The sequence below is a fragment of the Rhipicephalus microplus genome, chromosome 2, assembly GCF_043290135.1.
Source record: "Rhipicephalus microplus isolate Deutch F79 chromosome 2, USDA_Rmic, whole genome shotgun sequence".
In the NCBI taxonomy this organism is placed as follows: domain Eukaryota; kingdom Metazoa; phylum Arthropoda; class Arachnida; order Ixodida; family Ixodidae; genus Rhipicephalus; species Rhipicephalus microplus.
Window position 1 is genome coordinate 291,431,590 of NC_134701.1, and position 21,437 is coordinate 291,453,026.

General features: G+C 46.5%; 1 protein-coding gene across 2 annotated transcripts in view; it reads right to left on the reverse strand.

The window, feature by feature from the left end:
- Window positions 1–21,437, reverse strand: part of LOC119177990 (FRAS1-related extracellular matrix protein 2) — a 290,210-nt gene that overhangs the window by 63,878 nt on the left and 204,895 nt on the right. For both annotated transcript variants that reach the window (XM_037429165.2, XM_075882253.1), the window contains exons 3-6: window positions 8,770–8,916; window positions 3,586–3,816; window positions 2,245–2,370; window positions 1,207–1,455 (exon numbers count right to left, since the gene is read on the reverse strand). In XM_037429165.2, coding sequence (XP_037285062.2) covers window positions 1,207–1,455; window positions 2,245–2,370; window positions 3,586–3,816; window positions 8,770–8,916 — 753 coding nt within the window. The remainder of the gene's footprint in view (window positions 1–1,206; window positions 1,456–2,244; window positions 2,371–3,585; window positions 3,817–8,769; window positions 8,917–21,437) is intronic.

Sequence of the window (21,437 nt, forward strand, 5' to 3'; positions counted from 1 at the left end):
CAATGAAGTGCGGGGGAGTGTCAAGCTGGCCACAGGGAAGCGGTTGAAGACTTACACGGTAAAAAAAAAATGGTTTCCGATGTGAGCGCGCAAGACAAAACTTTGATGAATGCCGACTTCCCACATACACAATTCTCTTTAAAGGTGCACGTCAACTCTCGTTTGCTGATAATCATATATTTTGTTCGGAGAGTCATGGGAGCCGCGACTCCCCTAATAATTTGTCGACGATAGCTCGTCGACGGTATATTTAGCAAACGTGCACATGTATAACATCTTGAATTTTCTTTGCTTTCTTTCGAAAATAGTATGCATGTTGAGCTTGTAAAATTCTTAAGATTATTCATCACTTTGGAGCCACGAGGAAGAGCAGGTTCGCAAAGACTACACACGAAGAACAAGTCCTTGCGTCCGTTAATCAGTCGTAATCGCCATCTTTATCATCCTTATCACTGTCATCATCATCCTAGCTATACCACCGGTGGAGCAATGTCTCGTTTCACCAGCTTGCAAACCGTGTATTAAATTTGGTTCAAAAGGAACGTTTTGTCGATCATATGTTGGCGCTTTGCATCCTACATGGATGCTTCCACCTGAAAGTATGCATGCTTTACTATAGGAGATATGACGCGCCATAAAGCAGAGCTGCATCAATTTTTCTTTGTAGCTGTTGATTCGAACAGAAAAATTGAGACAGCTTTGTCCTAAAATGGTTCCGAACCCGAGGAGAGTGCGGAGCCTTTGTTTTCTTTTCGGCTTTCAGCTTTTTCTTTCCTCGAGCCTTCTTCTTTTTCCTGTTCTCTTTTCCAGTTTTCTCTAATTTTTCTTCTTTCTATGTTACTTCTTATCCTTCCTTTTTCTTCTCTCCTTTTGTATTTCTCATTTGCATCCCCTTTAAATTTTTATACGTGGCCTTTGTTGCCATGCTTCTCCAGCCATATAGTAGGCATGTCCGTACGTTATATCATCGATAAGCTTGTAGAACAAGAGGAAGGACGCATCTTTTTGGTGTGAGTGCACCTGAATCAGCAACAGCTGGCTATTTCATATATGTCCTTGCCTGCGTTACGCCAAGCGATGACGACAACACACGACAGCTTGGCTTAGAGTAGTCCACACCTAATATAAAGCTCCAAACACACGCGTGCACCGTCACTTACACAAACACACACAAACACACACGCACGCGCGCACAAACACACAAACCATCTCGAGGGTCTGGAGCGATGGTGATGACCGCAGAGCCGTTCTTTCCGACCCGTCCATTCTGGGGCGAAATCAAGCTCACGGTGAAGTTTTCGGCCTCTTCGTAGAGAGAGTCGTCGATGATGGCCACGCGGCACGTCTTCACCGCTTCGTCGGTACGGAAGCGCACGAGGCTGCCTGGACTCATCGGTCTGGCCACGTAGTCCGAGTAGGATTCCAGTGGCGATGGCTGAGTGCCCGAGGCCGTACCTGTCAGGGTGAGAAAAGGTGAAGCGGCACTATTCTGTTTCCTTGCTGATCCCTTCAGAACTGATCAACAGTAACATCAAAAAGACAGCCGCAAACAAAAAGCGGCAATATCAAGACAGCTAAACAATACTCTGTACAGGAAGGACCATAATGTATAAAAAATATGCAGAAAAACAGCATTAGGAACTTAATAGACACAGTGAACGTGGCAGGTAGAGGGCTTCCATTCCGAACTGTACAACTGAAATACGGGTAACTCTGCTGTGAGACAGAATGAAATGTGTCCCAAAACTTCATAACAGCCAATTTGGTCAAGGATGGCGTTTTAAACACAGTATGTCTTAAAACATGAAGCTGCCGGCAAGTTAAAAAAAAAAACGCCCGCATTTTCTATTACTAGATATGAAGAGAAACGCAGTCTATTTTATTAACTATATACTGACCATGCCATGTGTGTGGCGTCACGTGAAATGAGCTGTATAATGTGTTGTAAGGGTACGCAATGAACAAGAGTTGGAACTTAGCGGTCGCACTGTCGTCTGTTTTTTTCCCCCTTCTTTACTGCACAGCATTTTCACGCTCACAACGGAGCTACGCTAAAACAATATCATTTTAGCAAAGTATGACTCAACTTACAAACGGCAACTCACCACGATCACTAAAGCGTAAAGGATATAACCTTGTTGGAGCGAGCCTTACATGCATCGTGTAATAACATCCATGCTCTCGCATGCTTCTTTCTCTCTTTTTTGTCTGGTGGTTTTAAGAACACATTCTTTTACTGCTTACCTGGATGTGTGACGCAGAGTACGCTGGTGTCCATGCTAACGTCGCCGTGCCTGTGTATCGTGAGCAGCACTTCCCCGCTGTCCTCATACACAGTTACGTTAGTCTCGGCAAAAGACATCGTCGGTTCTGTAATGAAAAAAAAAAAAGCATCGCTGAAGACAAGATTTCAGCTTTGAAAGTTTTGATTTGTGTTGAGTTTCCAAGTTGCTCGTCATGCTGGTTATGCGTAGTAACTATCTGTAAAAGTGCGTGGAACCGAAAACAACGAACGCCGACCAAAAGAGGTATTGTCATGGCTCTGCGTGCAAAGATTTCACGGCTTAAAGCGCATGGCAAATCAGCGCAACTCCACTCGTACTAAATAGATTTGAAGAATTCGTATGGTAATCGATTTGGTAGGCAAAGAACTTCTTTATTGAAGCCATTCGATGATTACTTGGAAGAGTGTTGCAGGGCCCCTTTAGCAGGTACTCTTGCCCATATGTTTGCCGCGCTTTTCTGTCTGTGTAGCATATTTTTCTTGGAATATGACAGAATATTGATGGTGTGGCAGTCACAGGAAGACGACAAGACATAACACACTCCCTAAGACAGTCAGCCGACCAAAATCAGTGTCGTGTCTCTCCAGTGCCTTTAGGGAACAATTTGCAACTGTCTGCAACGCGTTGGTAAACTTTTCGATGATGCATGAAAATCTCGGTTGCATAAATATTTGTTTGTGTTCAAGAACTGCGACTACGCGCATAAGTGTTCGTTAATGTGCCATTTATACAGTTGTACGATGATCCACTCATAGGCCTGCTCAGGGTTCCTGGAACTTCAGAAGGGGGGGGGGGGGGGCGAAGGTTCGTCGCAGTGCCCCTCCCTATTAGGTCAATAGATGAAGGAGACATTGCGCACCTCCCCTCCCCGCGCGCACGCCTATGGGTTCACTATTTACGAGAGCAGCAATCATGCAAGAGAAAAGAAGTAGGCTGAAACCCACATACACTAACCTCGCCTTAGTTGCGTCAGAAGAACGCAATAAGCGAGCTGACAGTGTCACTTTGCTCTCGCCTGTAAAGAGCCGGCCACTGTCTGCCGTTAGAAGAAAAGCGCCAACTTTTCCTATTCACGAAGAGAATAAATATCTATATGCCGTTATTAATGGTACGGTCTACGTGCTTGCTTAAGCAAAATGGAATTATGTGCAGTTACTGCCTATCTCCAGGAGAACTTATAAGCTATGCATAAACTGAAAATGGATGCACGCTCTCCTAGAAAATAATAATCACGCTATATTGCTTGCAGGTGAAGGGGATGCAGAAATTAGGATGACTTTTTTTTTTAATTGCTGCGCACCATCCTCTGCATCGTGCAGGGAAACCAAGGCCTTGTCCGGAGACTCGGTGGCGGCCTTCAGTGCCTGTCCCAGCACGACGAGGAACTCCTCGTGGCGCTCGAAGGACGCGTCGTCCAGCAGACGCAGTCGCCACTCGGCCTCGGTCTGGCCCGGGCTGAACTGCACTTGGCGTGCATAGGACGCGCTGAAGTCAAGGCCTTGGCGGGCACTCAGGTTTCGCGCCGAGATTCCTGCGATGAAGTGAGAAAAAAACAACACATCAGCTTAATGAAATCGAGGTTCTTATGCAAGCCCGCCTGCAAGGGAAATAGTATGAAAGAATTGAAAGAATGGCACCAACCATGACCATGAAAAAGACGTTTAAGCTGCCATGGCTGCAGGATGCTGTTGAATAAGGTGAACAAAGCTCCCGTTAGGGGAGCTCAAACGTCTTTTAAATGCAGAGCATTTGTTGACCGCACGATGTCACGTGTCGGGCGTCGGCGGCGATGCCCACACGCTCACTGCGCATGCTCGCAGTTCGTGTATCGTGCCGCATGCTTGTGTCTTGTGCCAACTGTTTGCTCCTCCCCTCTTGCCTCGCAAGGCAGACTCAAACAGCGTCTGCTAGCAAAAACCGTCTGCTCGAGCTACACAAACGTTCACTGGCCACCCCGTACTTGTACATGCTCTGGATCGCACATCAGCGTCCCACCACTCACTGAAGGCAACACTTCTCCTTCATTCAGTAAACAAGAATAATAAAGACGAAATGACAATTAAGCATTCCCGAACCATACCCGATTACGCAGCATTCACGCGATACCTCCACCACTCTGCGACGCATCTACTCGAGTTCCCCCCGTGGGAGGAGTGGGGCGGCATTTTTTTCGTATTCCTTTTATTTGTAGGTGTTCTTCTTCCGATTATATCACACCAACTTGTATCAACAGAAAAGAAAGACGAAAGGCTGACATTCCATTTCCTTCGAAATCCATCGTGGTTTATTCCTCTGCTTGTCGATGGGGACAGTGCACTAAATTAAGAAGGTAAATCTGAACCAAAGGCCAATCGGTGCCACAAATACCGGCGGTAAAAAATCGCCAGCGAAATCGCTCGCACAAATTCGCACGAGGCTCGGTCATGGCACAGCTGGTGGGCGCCTAGCTGCTCAGGGCTTGCCCAAGCTTTTTACCCTCTTACCTGTTTCTTTTCCCTCCTATACATGGCCATCTTTCCATTTTATGGGCGATGCTTCTTAGGGTGTGGGTAGCTCCCGCCTCTGTAGTAGTAGTAGTCGTAGTAAGTAGTATTTAGCCACCTCTAGTTTATGAATTGCTCAGTAGGTGGCGTTGTGTGTGCAGCCCTTGCAAATAATATCATAAGATGGCGTTAGTGATTTTCATGTAGTTGACAGACAGACAGACAGACAGACAGACAGACAGACAGACAGACAGACAGACAGACAGACAGACAGATGCATCACCCAACTCTTCATCATTTACTCACTGGATATGCTGCGCATTTTCAGTCTCTTGTTTATGCATATCTCTCTAGGTTCATTCGTTTCTCTGAACATCTATTTTTTCTGTCTTTCGTCCCTCTAACCTTTTTTTTTCTTCTGTTTACGCCTTTTTTTTTTCATTTCTCTCTTTCTGTGCAGCAATTCTTTCGCCATCTATGTTTTCCATTTTGTTCCCATTCTTTTCAATTCTGTGTTTCTCCTTCTTTCGCTCTGCACTTATTCTCCCTCTTCCCTTTCTTCCTCACAATAATTTCCCCTTCCCACTTCCTGGCTCCACGATGCTATACACGGCTATGCTATGCTCGCGTAGATATCACCGGACTGCCCTTTCCTGTGCAAATTTTTGATACAAGATTATAGAACTGCCATGTGACATGGAACTACTGCATTTTCTAACATATTTTTTTCTTATTATGAGACTCCACTTGGCCATGTTTTATACTTTGTAGCTCGCGCATTCTTTCGAGGGAGGGGGAATCTTATGATGTCGAAAGCAGCGACACATAGTAGCAGCCGATGAGGAAGAATTGTAATAGAATTGACATGGCGTATGAGCCAAACCACGCCTCCCGCATAGCTATATATATATATATATATATATATATATATATATATATATATATATATATATATATATATATATATATATATATATATATATATATATATATATATATATATAATGTGGATGCAGCATTTCAATGGTGTCGCGTTGAGTGAAATGCACGTACTACTAACGAAAAAGAAGGTAGGACAAGTGGCACGCATCACGTCTACCGTCCTCATTTTCATTAGTTCATATGTGGGGTTTAATGTCCCAAAATTATCATATGATTATGAGTGACGCCGTATTGGAGGACTCCGGGAATTTAGACCACCTGGGGTTAGACCACCTGGGCCCGTGCACTCAAACCTAAGCACACAGACATATAGCATTTTCGCCTCCATCAAGAATGCAGCCACCGCAGACGGGAATTGATCCCGCGACCTGCAGGTCAGCAGCCGAGTACCTTATCCACTAGACCACCGCAGCGGGGCATCCCATTTTCGTTAGTCCTTCGCGCATTTCACTCAGCGCAACAGCATTAGAATGCCGCACCAACTAACCTTAATCAAAGCTTTGCTGCTCGTTCTTAAGGCGAAAGCCTCGAGCGTCCATCAGACGAGAATCACGGTGCCCAAAAGCCAGTGTTTCTTTAATGGACACCTGGTAAAAAACGAAGTACACTTACCAAATGAAAGCCTGAAACAAAACATGTTTTTTTTTCGAAGACCAGACAAAAAAAAAAAAAAACGAGTTCAAGCCGAAATCGATTCCACGTATTCTGCGTTGCAGACAATCATTATACCGCAGTACCATGCAGTGGCTTGTAAGTGCTTTTAGAAGAAATGTTACATACTGTCCTCATGTCGCCCCACCGCGGTGGTCTAGTGGCTAAGGTACTCGGCTGCAGACCCGCAGGTCGCGGGATCAAATCCTGCCTGCGGCGGCCGCATTTTCGATGAAGGCGAAAATGCTGTACGCCAGTGTGCTTAGATTTGGGCGCACGTTAAGGAACCTCAGGTGGTCGAAATTGCTGGAGCCCTCCACTACGTCGTCTCTCATAGCGATATGGTGCTTTCAGGACGTTAAACCCCATATATCAATCAATCAATCAATCAATCAATGTCCTTATGTCGGGTAAGCTACAGAAGACAGGTAAAGGGCCAGTAAACATCCTCAAGGTCCAGAAATTGTTATAAAGAGGAATATGTACACTTTTACTTCGTGAACATGCTGCCGCAAGAATTTGGCGAATACATGCTATATCGAGGAAGTTACGGGGGCTATAACATACGTTTTAGCTGGTTTCAAATTTTCGCGCGGCCGCCACCCTTCTGCCACACATGGAGGGGAAGGCGTAGTCCACGCAGCAACGCTTTTCCCCCATGTTGCTCATGTCGAGGGTAAAACGCGTGCGCGGAGGCGCTATGTGTAGCTGTAGTTGAGCAAGGAATGTATACGCGCGAATACTGCGAAGCCAAAGTTGTGTGACCACAGTGCCAAGAAAAAAAAAAGGAGGAGGGGGAGGGGGCAGTTTCGTAGCTCAGGGTGGGAACAAAAACTGACGCTGATTTCACTACTTTTTGTTGAGACCTGGTTTAGACCAATCAACGAACTGCGTGCTGCGTCAAGTCGCTGATCGCCGACTTTTCATGACTGCACGTGGAAAGAGCATTGGTAAGGCGTAGGAAAGAAGCGCGGGAATTGTTTTTCAAAATAGAGGCTCTGCGAGTATGTGGTTCTTAGGTGGTTCCTAAAGGGAAAAAAAAAAGAAAACTCAGCCCCGTAACTGTCTGCATCAGGTGCGACCCCTCAACAGTAGCTCACAAGGGATGCGGGTAAGGAGGAATTAAAAGAATAGGATTAAAAGGCATATATATATATAGAGAGAGAGAGAGAAGAAGAGAGCGAGGCGCAGGAGAGCGAGCGACGGAAGTAAAGAGAAGATAGAAAAGATGAACACGGTCGCAGGAGTCCGAGGATGGGGTATACACCGCTCGACGAGAGCTCTTGTCGGCGTCAGGAGATGGCGTAGGGCTAATCCAGTCGGCCAGAGCTACGCTGTCGTCGTTGTCAGGGACCGGCATCAGGAGACGGCGTAGGATCAGCCCAGTCGGCCAGAGCTGCACTATCGTCGGAGATCGCGAGGGCACAACCAGTCGGCACGGAATTCAGCGAGCGACAGGCTCTGCGCGGCGCGCAGCGCTGTAATATTCAGAAAACGTGATCGCTGCGGTCTACTCTTCGAATTGCCGAGCTTGTTTGGAGGGTGTAAAAAAAAAGCAGGAGCCTGTTGATTGGCCCCTTAATAGATGCACCGCGGGAGATAACCGTACACATTCCCAACTGGTGTCACGTCGAGTGAATTGCGTAACAAGTGGATGGTTGAAAGATCTTAACGTTTTGCAATGAGCTATGCTTCCTACTTATCGCCATAATCAGGCCCAGCATGAAAAAGGTGTACTCACGTGACCTCTCAAACTTCGATTGGGCGCTGATAGCTACACCGAATGGTATTCACCTTCGAGTCGTCTTAGGCGACCATGTGAGTTAGATTTGTTGCATCTTCATTACGGCTTATGCGCATTACACGACGAAGGCGTGCATTAAAAAAATGCTGACCCGTTTGGTTACGATCTTTTCATACCTTAAGTGACACCGCAACAGCACAACATAAATACTGAGTAACTGTCCGGTATATAACGTTCGTAAACAGTAAGTGGCGTCCGTTCTTGCGCACCCAGACAAATGGCAGTTAAGAATATTGTTACATGTCGTCGACATCACGGCTGAAGGCGACGAAGGAAGTACTGAGGTTTTTAAGAAACGCGGACATGGACAAGCGGCTGTGACAGGGATGTGTGCACCACGCCAAAATGATGGACGTGACCGACTGTGTGCTGTGTTAAGTGCTATGTTTTTTCTATCAGTATACTCTATCCTGTTCCCATGTATATGGTAGCAAACCAGTCATCTTGTTCTGGTTAACCTCCCCGCCTTTCCTTCTCTATTTCTTCTCGATTCCGTTGGTTTCTACTGAAGGAATTACTTTAATACGCATTTTGCACACACACAGCTAACTGCAAGCTCCGAATCGTAAGAGTTGTGAGTTGAAGGAAAACAGTTTACACGCACCAACGAACGCCGTTTGCCCCAGGTAACCTCTCCTGCGGAGTACCACCACCAAGTGTGAGTCGGTCTCGTTGACGATGTACCGTTCATGGGCCAGCGAGATCCACGACCAACGAAGATCGAAGGTTTGCCCCCTCAATTCATTCTTCCCTGGAAAGAAAGTGAAGTAAATGTAAGTGCGGTCAATAGCCGCTCATTGTAAGTACAACATAGAAATGTGTTCGTAAACCGGATGAGACGCCTGACCTAAATGCTTTCAAGAGACATCGCAACAGCAAAACAAAACTTTTATGTACGGGCACCGGTGTGGCCTCATCATCGGCCTTAATAGTGTGAGAAATTTCACAAAATTTTCATAAACAAAAAAGTAAAAAAATCAGAAAATTTTTTTTGCACATTAGAATCGGATTTTGGGATGGTTCCACGCGTTAAGCGTACTTCTACCCGGACGACCCGCCCTTGGCACTCTTCCTCTTCCCCCGTAAAGCAACAAAAAGCACACTAGTATACGGACGTTCTGCGCAACAAATGCTGAGGCACTTTCACTTCTTGTAATTAACAGTGTAAACGCGAAAGGCAGTGACCCCATCGTGGGCGCTGCTGTTTAGTTTCTCGAGAAGCAGTAACGGGGAATATAAGTCTTAAGATGGCAAAAAGGAACGACGATTTCACGATGCGAAAACCAGATGATAAAAAAAAGTGCGATGCTAAGACAAAGCGCAGTGCTGTGATGTCTGAAGCATGGATTGCAGACAAATACATAAAAGAGTACACGCACACGCACACACAAGCACACACACCAATGAGGCGTTCGTATGTTGCAACACAATTCGCGCAGTTTGGACACTGCGTTTCTTCTAATGCGTCGTAAGGAAAACGCAGTCGTTCTAGCTATTTCAATGTCATTCTTTTGTGCACCAACGATCAAAACGGCCCCCTGCGCCGCTTTTATCAAGAACCTCGGTCAGGCTGAACGACACAAAATCAGTAGAGCCGAATGAATCCATGAAAGTCCAGACTGCTCATTCTACAGCGTCGTAACGAATGCGATGAGGTGAGCCGAAAACACTACATGCACGCCCATCGCGGCTACTCGAGGCGCACAGAAGCGGTGGCCCCTCGAGGATCCGGCTGCACCGGCGCCGTACCTGTCTCTCGCACCTGTAGAGAGCCCGTTCGATGTGGCAAGTAATTCACGCGGGCCTCTCGATCTGGCGTTTGAACGAATGCCTGTCGAACAGCCGCTGGTCAAGACTGGACGCACGCGGCCGCATACGGCGAGCTGCCACCGTTTCTCAACCAGGCCGGAAGCTCCAGGATGTAATATCGTCCGCTCGAAAGGGGGCGGCCCAGCGTAGCACCCATACGGCCACCTACCTCCGCGCCAGCACACCTGCGCCGAATCAAAGGAGGCCGCGCCGTCATTTGTCTCAAATGGTGACCTCCCGGCAATTAATTGATCGGTCTCCGTGGACCCCGCCTCGCGCTCACTGCACCATTTATTTGGGATATGTTTTGGTTTCGCAGACCCATTGGCTACGCAACAGTGGCTCTGCGAGGCCGCATATATCAACGCGGGTTCATTCACTTTCGGGAAGTAGTACACACTGCGAGGAAATTTTGAGGGCAGCCGACATTAAACGGGCCACGACACCCAACAATTTGTGGTTTCCAGCAAAAGCAGATGGTGTATTATGCCTACACAGTTACGAAAAGTGGGCCGTTTTTCTGGACAAAACAAGTCGTTGAAGTCACCGGCTGTAAACCTCGACCACCGCTGGCGATGTGATGTCATGTGCAGCAAGGAGCACAGTCATTGTCTTAACTCTAACAATGTTTTAGACACTGCAAATCGTTCGATTTCAGCGCCAAGTAGAAGAAGGCTCAAATATACTGTATATATCGATTTCACACAATGCTGACCACAAGCAAATATTGTTCACCGCAGTGCAGATGCTTGCGCAGATGTCGGGCTGAATGTTGCCTTCCTTTTCGGTTAAAGTGCTGACCCTGTTTGCCGTTTATGATGACGACAGCTTTCAGACAGACCGCACAAATTTCGGCGGCACATGCCCCTTTGTCGGGCGAACTGCCGCCTTCCGTGGCACATACTCGTTGATGACGATGATGCTCCGGGTGAACAAGGAACGGTTTCCTAATCAGCCTCGCCGTTGAAACGCTAGGCGTGGGTGGAGCCTGTATGCAGTGGAATTTCCATAACCTCTTGTAAACACTCTTGGAGCTGGTACATTTGCATGGAACACCCACTACGCCACTATTTTTTGTGACTGCGGAGAAGCAAGACATCCGCTACACGTCTATAAGGCATTACGTGCACGTTGTTGATACAATGGCTAATGGTGATGAATAACTAGGGCCTTTGCACTCAATGACCCAATTCTTACGCAATTCACATTGTGTGACAGTTGGTTATTGTTTTCCTCTAATAAAACTCCGTAATACACATGCTAACGCGATTACGCGACCGACATGAAGCCTGCATAAGGTCATAAGGTCCGTTTGTATATGATTCTTAAGCACCAGCGTGGCTCTGCAGCATACAATACTTGGCCACCACGCAGAAGGCCCGGGTTGAAATACTGTTCTATTAGAGATATTTTTTTTATTCCGAGTGACAGCGGTTACTTATAGCGGTGGCGTACAACTATAGGGCTCGAAAAGGAGCTGTTGTGATACCATGAACACACTCGCTGTGGAAATGCCCCACATAGGCCTGCTGATCGGCGCATTTTTATCACTAAATGGCACCTATGATGAGAATATCTGGTTCTGATCAGTGATAACTAATCGAACGTAACCTTCAAAAAGAAGAAATATCAGGGGACTCTTCAGCTTCGCCTTTAAGATTTGAACGTGATAGCAATATTCTGTCCCTATATAGTGCGTAATTCAACCCATTAGTGCGTAATTTTAACGCAATCACATCAAGGAGCTCGTTTCGCAGAAATTCCAGCGTCGGTGGGGGCATTGTTGGTTCTATAAGCGAAAAATCATCATCTTGGCCGTGACAGCAAAAATCGAGAAAGATGCAAATAAAACAAATATAAAAAATTTCGGGCCCGAGTAAAAATCGAACCCACACCGTTTGCGTGGCAAGAATGCATGGCGCTCTACTACACAGTCACGCTTCTGCTTGGAAATGCAGTGAAAATAGCTTTCATGTTGTATATAAACACATGAATCGCCATGTGTGCAAGCTTCATTGATTAATATGTGGGGTTTAACGTCCCAAAACCACGCTATGATTATGAGAGAGGCCGTAGTGGAGGGCTCCAGAAATTTCGACCACCTGGGTTTCTTTAACGTGCACCCAAATTTGAGCACACGGGCCTACAACAATTCCGCCTCCATCGCAAATGTAGCCGCCGAAGCCGGGATTCAGTCCCGCAACCTGCAGGTCAGCAGCCGAGTAACTTAGCCACTAGACCACCGCGGTGGGGCTGTGTGCAAGCTTCACAATACAAGTAATATCACACCAATTTCGCGTGATGCAAGCACGCGTTGCCATCGGGCGTCAGAACATGTGATTGTCATTTCGGCTTCGTGGTGTAAAGCCGACTACCCATTACAAAATGCACACATATTGTTGCGCGCATTCCCTTAAAATACCGCATACTGGTTGCATATATAGCAAGTTCGAAAACATTTCAGGTGCATGATCTAGTATACTCTAAAGCACGCTACCTGTTTACCAGATTACAGCGATATAAGAAAGCTTCCTCCGAATTTCCACTGTCGCGTTTAATTCTTAGATACGAAGCTTAAGGGTTCCCAAATTTTCATTGATGTTACTCGATATCTTTATATAGTGGATCACTGCAATGTGATCAATGAAAGTGGTTTGTGTCAGAGAAGCTTTAGCATATGACATGATCTAAACAACCGGTAATTATGCGCGTGAAACGTTTTTGAACTTGCTACGTACGTAGTTTTAAGGAGATATGCGATAACGTATGTGCCTCTGTAGTAGGTGGCTCTCTTTAAACGTCGAAGTCATGATGATAATCACAATATTATGACGCCCGATGGAAATGTGCGCTTGCACTCACTTTTTCTAAACACCCACCACGCAACATTATTGCCATATTACAAGTTTTCTTGAGAAACCTTGTTCGCAAGTTCCGTAGACTGTGACGCTGCCCCACGGCCACCAGCGTGATTTTTTCAAAGAGTATCGGAGTATCATCATACGGAACGTAGAAAGGGCAGAGGAAGTGGCTATCGCAATGACCATAGCCTGCACAAACACCTCAAGTGTAATCAGCGACTCGCAGACAGCCGTTCGAAACTACGCTAACGGCAGAATCTACCCCAAGGCATTGCGGATTCTTAGTACAGTGAAAATTCACGAGGCGGACAAATACGTGCACATCTTTTGGTTCCCTGTCCACACACCACTGGGTGACCAAGAGGACAGTCCGAATGAAGTGGTGCACAACGTGGCTCGAGGTCTTACGTGCCAAGTCGCGTCAGACAAAGCGGCCACCCAAACAGAATGGGATGATCGGCTCACTAAATTTAATGACATAACTCAACACTATCGACTGCAAAGGCGGTAGTACCCTCCGCCTCAACCCAAGCTAAGTCGGGCCCAGTCCGTTCAACGGTGGCAGCTACAAACACGCACATATATGAACCCCGTCATCATGCACCACACATCCCCACGTGTATAGTTCTAATCTATGCCAGTACTGTACCACCAGAGCCACTCTTGACCATACCCAATGGGAATGGCCAGCATTAGTCATAAATTCTGGGGTCACGGCTTTCAATGAAGACCTTCGGGCGCGTTGGCGGACTGTGCTGCTATCAAGAACTTTTGGGCGATCCAGCAGGCCAAGGAAGCTGCCGGGAGACACAGTCTCTCCGTTAGCGCCTAGGTGGGAGCCCAGCCCAGCAATCTGCTGGAAAATAATAAAGTTTACCCTCTCTCTCTCACTCTCAAAGATGATAGGGACGCTGAGCTGTGCGGACGTGCCTCCGCCTCGCTACGGCCTTTTGCACTTGTGTGATCTTTGATGTGCGAACTTTCATCCGGATTTTTGTTTCATCGAGTGCGTTTCGTCCACCAGATCACAACGAAGTGCGGGTTGTCGTCTACAAGTGAGGTTTCGACATTTTTTAGCTTTTTCAATTTTGCGCCACTGAAGCCTAATCTGACCTAGCTAGGAACGCCGGCCGTTCCGAGTGGCGTCGGCACGGCTACGCTTGCAATGACAGGGAGCGCTGCGACGCCACTTCAATCAACGCCGAGCGTCTGCAACCCACTAGAAGGGGGAAAAGAAGATGAAATGGAACCAATGGAAGGAGCTAAGTGGCAAGTGGTTCAATCTAAACCAGCCAAGAAGAGGCAAGCAGCAGAGAGCGGCTTGTCTAGACCCAATGCTTCAGGACGCTTTCAAGACAGCAGCAAGGTTGGCGTCCAAAGCAGCCGCTGGGCGGCTGCCTTAAATAAGAGAGTGATCGCGGCCTCGCGTATGCCAGACTTACCTTCTACGCATCGGAAGATCATCATCAGACCCCGAGATGGTCTGGATTTACGCAAAACCAGCTGCTGGGGCACCTACACCACCATCTTCATGGCAGCCGGGATTCAAGACCGGCCGGGATTCAAGACTGCGACGTGTGGCATCTTTGATCGTTTCGGATTTCTGCACGCGATACGCTTGTTTACTTGAAATGTTTGGGAAAATATTGGAGGGGGTTTAGGGGCCATATAAACACCTTCTGAAACCTACTGACACTCGAGTCGCTCAGAGATCGGCCATAGAGAGACTTGCTCACCAGGCACTCTCTCATCGTAGCGAAGATTTGACCATGCAAGATCTAGCAGAAATTCACCGCCCGCTAAGTACCACTTCATCCACGCCACCTACCGGTTACACAGAAAGTGATTCTGCCGAGCTAGAAAGTGACATATCGGAATGGGAAGGCAGGTCTGCACTTCAAACTCAACAGCACCAGGCGCCAGGCGCTGACCACGTCACGACCTCATGCTCGGGAACCTTGACGATGAATCGGCCACCTTCTTGACCAATTTTTGCAACAAACATTGAAAAAAAATGGCTTATATGTACATGAGTGGAAGCATGCCATGGTCATACCGATACCCAAACCTAGTAAAAATACACAATAGAAAACCTTAGAACAATCTCGCTCACATCGTGTACTTCTTCTTAGACCTTTACCTACCTTTTCAGGGATCATTTCATGCCCACATGTTTCGACGGGATTTGGATGGCGTAGGCTTCCCTTCCGAGGCGGCTTACCCCTGCGAAAGCCCAGTGTCAGGCCGGGGGACGCCTGTGCCCATTTGGTGAAACCGGTGGGTATCCGGCGGCACGTGGGTTCGAACCCATGACCTCCCGCATCCGAAGCGGACACTCTACCACGAGGCCATGGCTGCGGTCGTGGTAGAGTGTCCCCACTTGTCTCATCGTGTGTCGGCAAAATTTTCGAACATCTCATAAACGATAGGGTCCCTAAGTACATAGAGCGCAATGACCTCTTCCCATTTAGGATGACTGCCAGTTGGGCGTGTTGGTAAAGGTTCATGATGGAAGAAGTGCTACAAATACACACACTCAGAAATACACACTGAAGCGCATGTATGTGTCCTCGCTAAGTGTGTGTATTTGTAGCGATTGTTTCATCACGGACCTCTTGTCATCTAACATCGTTGGCTTTCACCCACATCTTTCAACGCAAGACGCCATGCTTCTCATCAAATCACAGGTCATTGACGCCTCTACCAGAGATACCCGAGTAATTCCGGCTCTGGATCTCAAAAAGGCATTCGATACCATACTCCACGATCACATCCTCGAAGCGATCTGCGAGCTGGGTCTCGGTAGGCATTTCTTAAATTTTGTAAGGCAGTTCTTTTTGGATAGAACCGCCACCATAAAGCTAGGGGAGACTAATCGGGCAAGTTTCGTCTGGGAAACACGGGCACTCCTCAAGGGGTAGTGATCTCACCCCTTCCTTTAAACATAGGTATGACGGCTCTAGCTAGGGATCTTTATAACAACAATGACATCGGCTCCGCCACCCATGCCGTTGACATCACCCTTTTTGTGCCGGGGTGGCTCGGTGGGCCACACCGAGAGTACGCTCCAAGAAGCTGTACGCACGGTCGAGAAACACATTTCTCGTATGAAACTCGCGCTATCAGACAAGTCCGGGCTCCTTGTTTACCGATCCCTTCGCATGGCGGCGACGTTCTAATAGATGGGTACCCAACCCGGAGATTGACATACACCTGTTCAGAAAGAGCGGCACGGGAATGCCAAGCAAAGACCCTATGCACATACTAGGCATGTTCATCTCTGAGAGCTGCAGGAATGCAGCTATATACTATACAGAAGCTGCACCAGCACACTGCTGCCACCGTTAGGCTTATTCAAAGAATCTCAAGTAGACGAGGAGGCATGAAGGAGGACAACCTCCTCCGGCTATTTCACGCCTTCTTTTTAAATCATATCAACTACGCTGCCTCTATGCACGCTTTGACTACTGCCGAAAAGAACAAACTAGAAGTTTCCATTCGACAGACTGTCAAAAAGGTTTAGGGCCACCCTTCTCGAACAAGTACCATGAAACTCGAAGCATTGGGTGTTCGTTAATCAAAGTGTAGCGCACTGCCCAGATTTCCATAATTTCGTGCACTGGAGCCGGCAAGGCAATTCTATCCAGAGCAGGTACCACCTCTCCTCTGACTAAAGAGAGAGCAGTTCCTCTTCTAGACATGTAAGGTCGACAATAATGGTTCATCCACTACCACGAAACATGCATCCGATACATAATATGGGCAGAAGAAGAGTGAGGGCTAAAAGCCTCCTCTCCTATTTAAATAGTAGAAGCGAAAACGTGCTCTTCGTAGACGTATCTCGGTCAGGACCGAATAGCGTTGTGGCCGCAGTGGTAGACATGAATGGCCGCACCGTTAGTGCAGCCTCAGTGAGGACCGAGTCCATCGAGGTAGCTCAACAGGTCGCTATCTCTATACCGCTGACGACTAGAGATCCGCCCCTATTTTTTCTGATTCTTTGACAACCGTCAGATCGTTTGACGCCAACCAAATCTATTTGGCTGCTTAAATCACGAAAAATATTATTTTCCAAACATTTTCCAGATGTTTGGAAAATAATATTTTCCAAACATCTGTCCTTGGAAAATACCAAGGACAGATGTTTTTCGTCAACTTTCTCCAATACGTACTCCTTCTTGTGGAGAAGGGCAAGTTCTGTTGAGCGGCATTCATAGCGGCATTTCCTATTGACAATTAATATGGACATTTTGTTAAGACGTACTTTATACAAAAAATGCCCCCACCTTTCCGAAGGGAATCGGTAGGCAATGCGAATCCATTGCATAGTGTCTGTAAGGCCGCGTTCACACTGAGCATTCCGGCCGCCGAAAGTGCACCGAATCCGGTTCGGCGGCAGCGAGATCCGCCGAAAGGGCCCTCTCCGCGCCGATCGCTCTCAGACCGATTTTTGCGGCGTCTGCCGCCGAATCGGTCACCGCGGACCAATAGGAGCGCTAGTCAAGGAATTTTGAAAAATGGCGGCCAAGCCCTACTCACTTGTTATGCCGCAGTGCACGTAACTGAATGTTGAAACCAACAGGAGTTTAACCTACTCTGTGCCTACTTTGCGTCCGTATTTCGTGAAAGAGGTGACCAAGCTTGCTGTTGGCGTGACCGAGCTTGTTGCGGTATTGCAGAGCAAAACGAACCCACCAACGTCGCTGGCGTCGGTGGTTTTTCTGCTCTTCGTGCGTTGCAAGACAGCCACTTGCCAGCAAAGTAAGCAGTACTGCCTTTTCTTGCTTCTTGCGTACGAGAATCGTCGAAGTATACACCACCGGATAGCGTAGTAGCGTTTGCGAGCCGCGACAACAACCGGGTGACAGCGCATCCATCCCGCGTTCACCCCGTAGTAGATGGCATATTCGGCGGCGCGGGGCGCGTCCAGTGTGAACGACACTGCGTTTCGGCGGCAGGGGTATTTCGGTCGCTGTAGAAAGCGGATGTTTCAGTGTGAACTAGGCTTAACAGCGCTTCGCACGTGGTAATCCAGCGTTAGAAGAATATAGTTTTCTTTATTTTTCTTACACCGTGCAGCCAATAGCACCATTCGCCACACGTGGCATTTTTCTGTCGCGAGAAACGCGGTATGTGTTTCCTGCTCTAGTAGCTAGCGTACACGGTTAAAGAATACTAAGAAGTGAACAAAACAAACCATGTTCTCGGCTCAGCGTTGGCGTTACACAGCGGCGTCTCGAGCACACATTTCCGGACGTTATTGAGAGGCGCCCAGACAACGAACGGTCGAGAGTGATGCGTGAGCGGACGGGAAAGTGTGGCGCAGGGAGGAGAGAGATAGAACGGCGAGAGAAGGATTGGCGAAGCACTGCACCTACCCTCTCCTACACTCACTCGCACCACATGCTTCAGTTCCTAGGGGCGAGCATAAGTGCGCGTGCCCGCAGCTGTTGCTATGGTAGAGGGAGTGAGAGTGGAGACTGAGAGGGGCACCGCGTTCGCCGCGGACAACGCTGGATACCTGACACAGCCCGACTAAAAAAAAGCATTTGCATTTAAAAATATATCGTCGTTTATATATTATTTACTCACGACCTATGAAAATATCGGCAATATTCACTCAGGTCTCTAATGAGAAATGTCGGTTTTATTTCATTTTTTGTATAACGCCACTTCACGAGCAATCTGCACTTTGGATGCGAAAACAACTGTTTAAATACAAAAGGTAAATGTATGTGACCGCACTAAATAATATTATCTATTACGTACTTGACAGGTCTTATCTGCAGGCCATCCACATCACAACTGCGACTGTTCTTAAGGCCCAAACAAACTGGTCGAACTTGATGTTCTGCCGTTGCTTCTAAAAAGTGTATTTACATTATCAGGATCTAGACTTGAAAATACCCGTGGTCTGGTGTCAAAGTCACGGTACACAAAGTCGTCGTTAAACATATTTGCCATGCGATCGCCACTGACAGTTTCCCCTGCATGTGAAATTTTCGTCACCGATTATTTTCCCTGGTTACATCCAATAAGCGAGTACAATTTCTTACACAACACATGTTTGTTCAAAACAGGGAGAAAAAAGAATAAAGTAATACATTTCTCTCATATTTATAACTACATTATTTCTAGGTTACATATTCAGTTCAGGTTACAACTTTTTCACGTTACATCCCATTCAAGAATTTTGGGCTGTTCTTTTCACTGATCTTATCGAAAGGAAGTCAGCACCTCAATACAGCCAATGAAACAACACTGTATATAGTGTGCAAACGTGTTTTCATCCATTTTCATGTTCGAGCTCGTAGTCTACGGGGGATTCATGGTTACCCGAATGAACCCCGGAGCTTCTCCCACTGATTATCACACACTGCTTGGATACGCTGTGATTTTTTCTGCCTGTTGGCGTCACGTAGCACGTTATCTCATTACAGCTGCCCAGTAATGTTACTACCTGAAAGAACGAAGATTGCCGTAACGAGACACTCGCTATGTATGAAGAGCAGAAATGAATGTTTTAAGGGCTCATATTTTTCTTTGATAAATGCAATATCAATGAGAACTAACAGACACCACTGCAAAAAAAGTATACGGGATGTTAGTACTGGTAACTGTAAAGCAAATGGAAAAAAGAAAAGCGGACGAAAACATAACTTGCCGGGGGTAAAGAGCACAACACAACTGCCAAACCGTGATACGATCACGTGCTACGTGACGCCAACAGGTAAAAAAAGAGTTCCACACTAGCCGTCATAGCTACTGGCAGCACAGAGCAACGCTTCATCTCCTAAATGCATGTATACACGCCATAAAGTGAACGAAAGGATAGCCACTGCGGTATTTTAGTCGGTAGAGCATCGGATGCGTTATTCCAAGGTCACCATTTCACAGGCTGATAGGACATGTGCTACATGTCCTGTCAGCCTTTAGGTTCACACCGAAGGTATAAGGTTTATTTTCGCTCTATAGGGACATCTGTTTCTTTACGGGTGCGAACCTTTTATTTGCTTCCTACTCCTCCTCCTCGTCTTTGCTTTCCTAGTCGTGGAGTTTCCTTACCCTCAGCAATGCTGCCTGATTCTGGTGCGCCTTTTCTAACGTCCAGTCGTCGCAAACGCTTGCGATTTCGGTGCGCTCGAGTGTAGGCAGGCTTCAAGGAAATAAGACCTGCTGCCGAGCCGTCCATGTATGATGATCACAGATTCTTCTGTCTATGACATCACCCAAACACAATGGGCCCCTTGTGTCCATTCGGTAAGTGTGCGAATTTTCAGGAAGGCGGAAATGCGCACCCGTTGTATTTACCGTGTCGGAAAGAGATCAGTCGAGATCAAACACGAACAACGCTACTAAAAGATTGAGATATCTTCTTTGAAACACCCATGAAAAATGTCGATTAATTCGTTAATCGAAAAAACCTCACATCGAAAGAAATTATTCGATGAAAGACTGAATCAACGTACAGTTAAAGGCTAGTCTATTAAAATTTTATTTGACCATTCCAGATAGCCGCCGTGGTACGTCAGTTGTTAAAACACCGGACGTGCTATTCGAAGGTCGATGGTTCAGTCCCTGTCCCCGGGAAATTATCGTTTCGTCCAGTTTTATTTCCTAACATTTGCATTATATTTAGCAGAGTTGGTCAGGGAACAAACCGGAGTTAGGGATGTCATAGTTGAAATCAAAAAGAAGAAATAGACATGGGCTGGGCACGTAGCACGTAGGCAGGATAACCACTGGTCATGAAGGGTAACTGACTGGATTCCCAGAGAAATCAAATCAAAGCAAATCATTTTATTTTCCCAGAAAGAAACAGGTTCTGGAGAGGTTCACTGGCTAAAAGCTGTTTATGGACAGCTTGACGAGGCCAGTGAACCCTATACAAGGCAGGTGGGACAATAACAAAAATGTGTATAAGAATAAAGACCATAAGCTAACATTACAATACCAAATACGGTGTAATAAAACATATATATACATTCCTACGAAACATCCTGATACCAGCATAGCACAGAAGATTACATGGACGCGAGCAAAAAAAAACAAAGAATAAAAAACAAAAGAAAAATCCAGTATCCATAACACCATTATTGCCAAAAAATAAAATAATAAAAATAAATAAATGATGAGAATATCAGGGAAGATATATACAAATTTACTCCTTGTGTATGTGCTGCATCATACAATATACATGACATGTCAGACAAACAAAATTATACAGATAGAATTGTATCATATAACCTATTCGGTACAGCATGGATGCACACACTGAAAGAAAATTGAAATTGTACTATCGTACAGACAGCACAATTTACAACGTGAAAAAGTTAGCCTTTATTTACAAAAATGGATCGTGGTTCTTTTAATTAGAAACTGTTTACGTGACTGTATTTATTGAGAATCATTGGTAAATTGTATTGCAATGTTTGAGATTTGTAATTATTGCGAAACCTCGGAACAAACCAAACATCACTGCTTCTTGTTCCTAACAAAACATTTTTTGCAGTTAGACATGCGGTATTTTTAATGAATTGTTTAAACGAAATGGAAGAGAAATAGTAGGATCGCAGAATGCGAAAGATATACATATATTCCA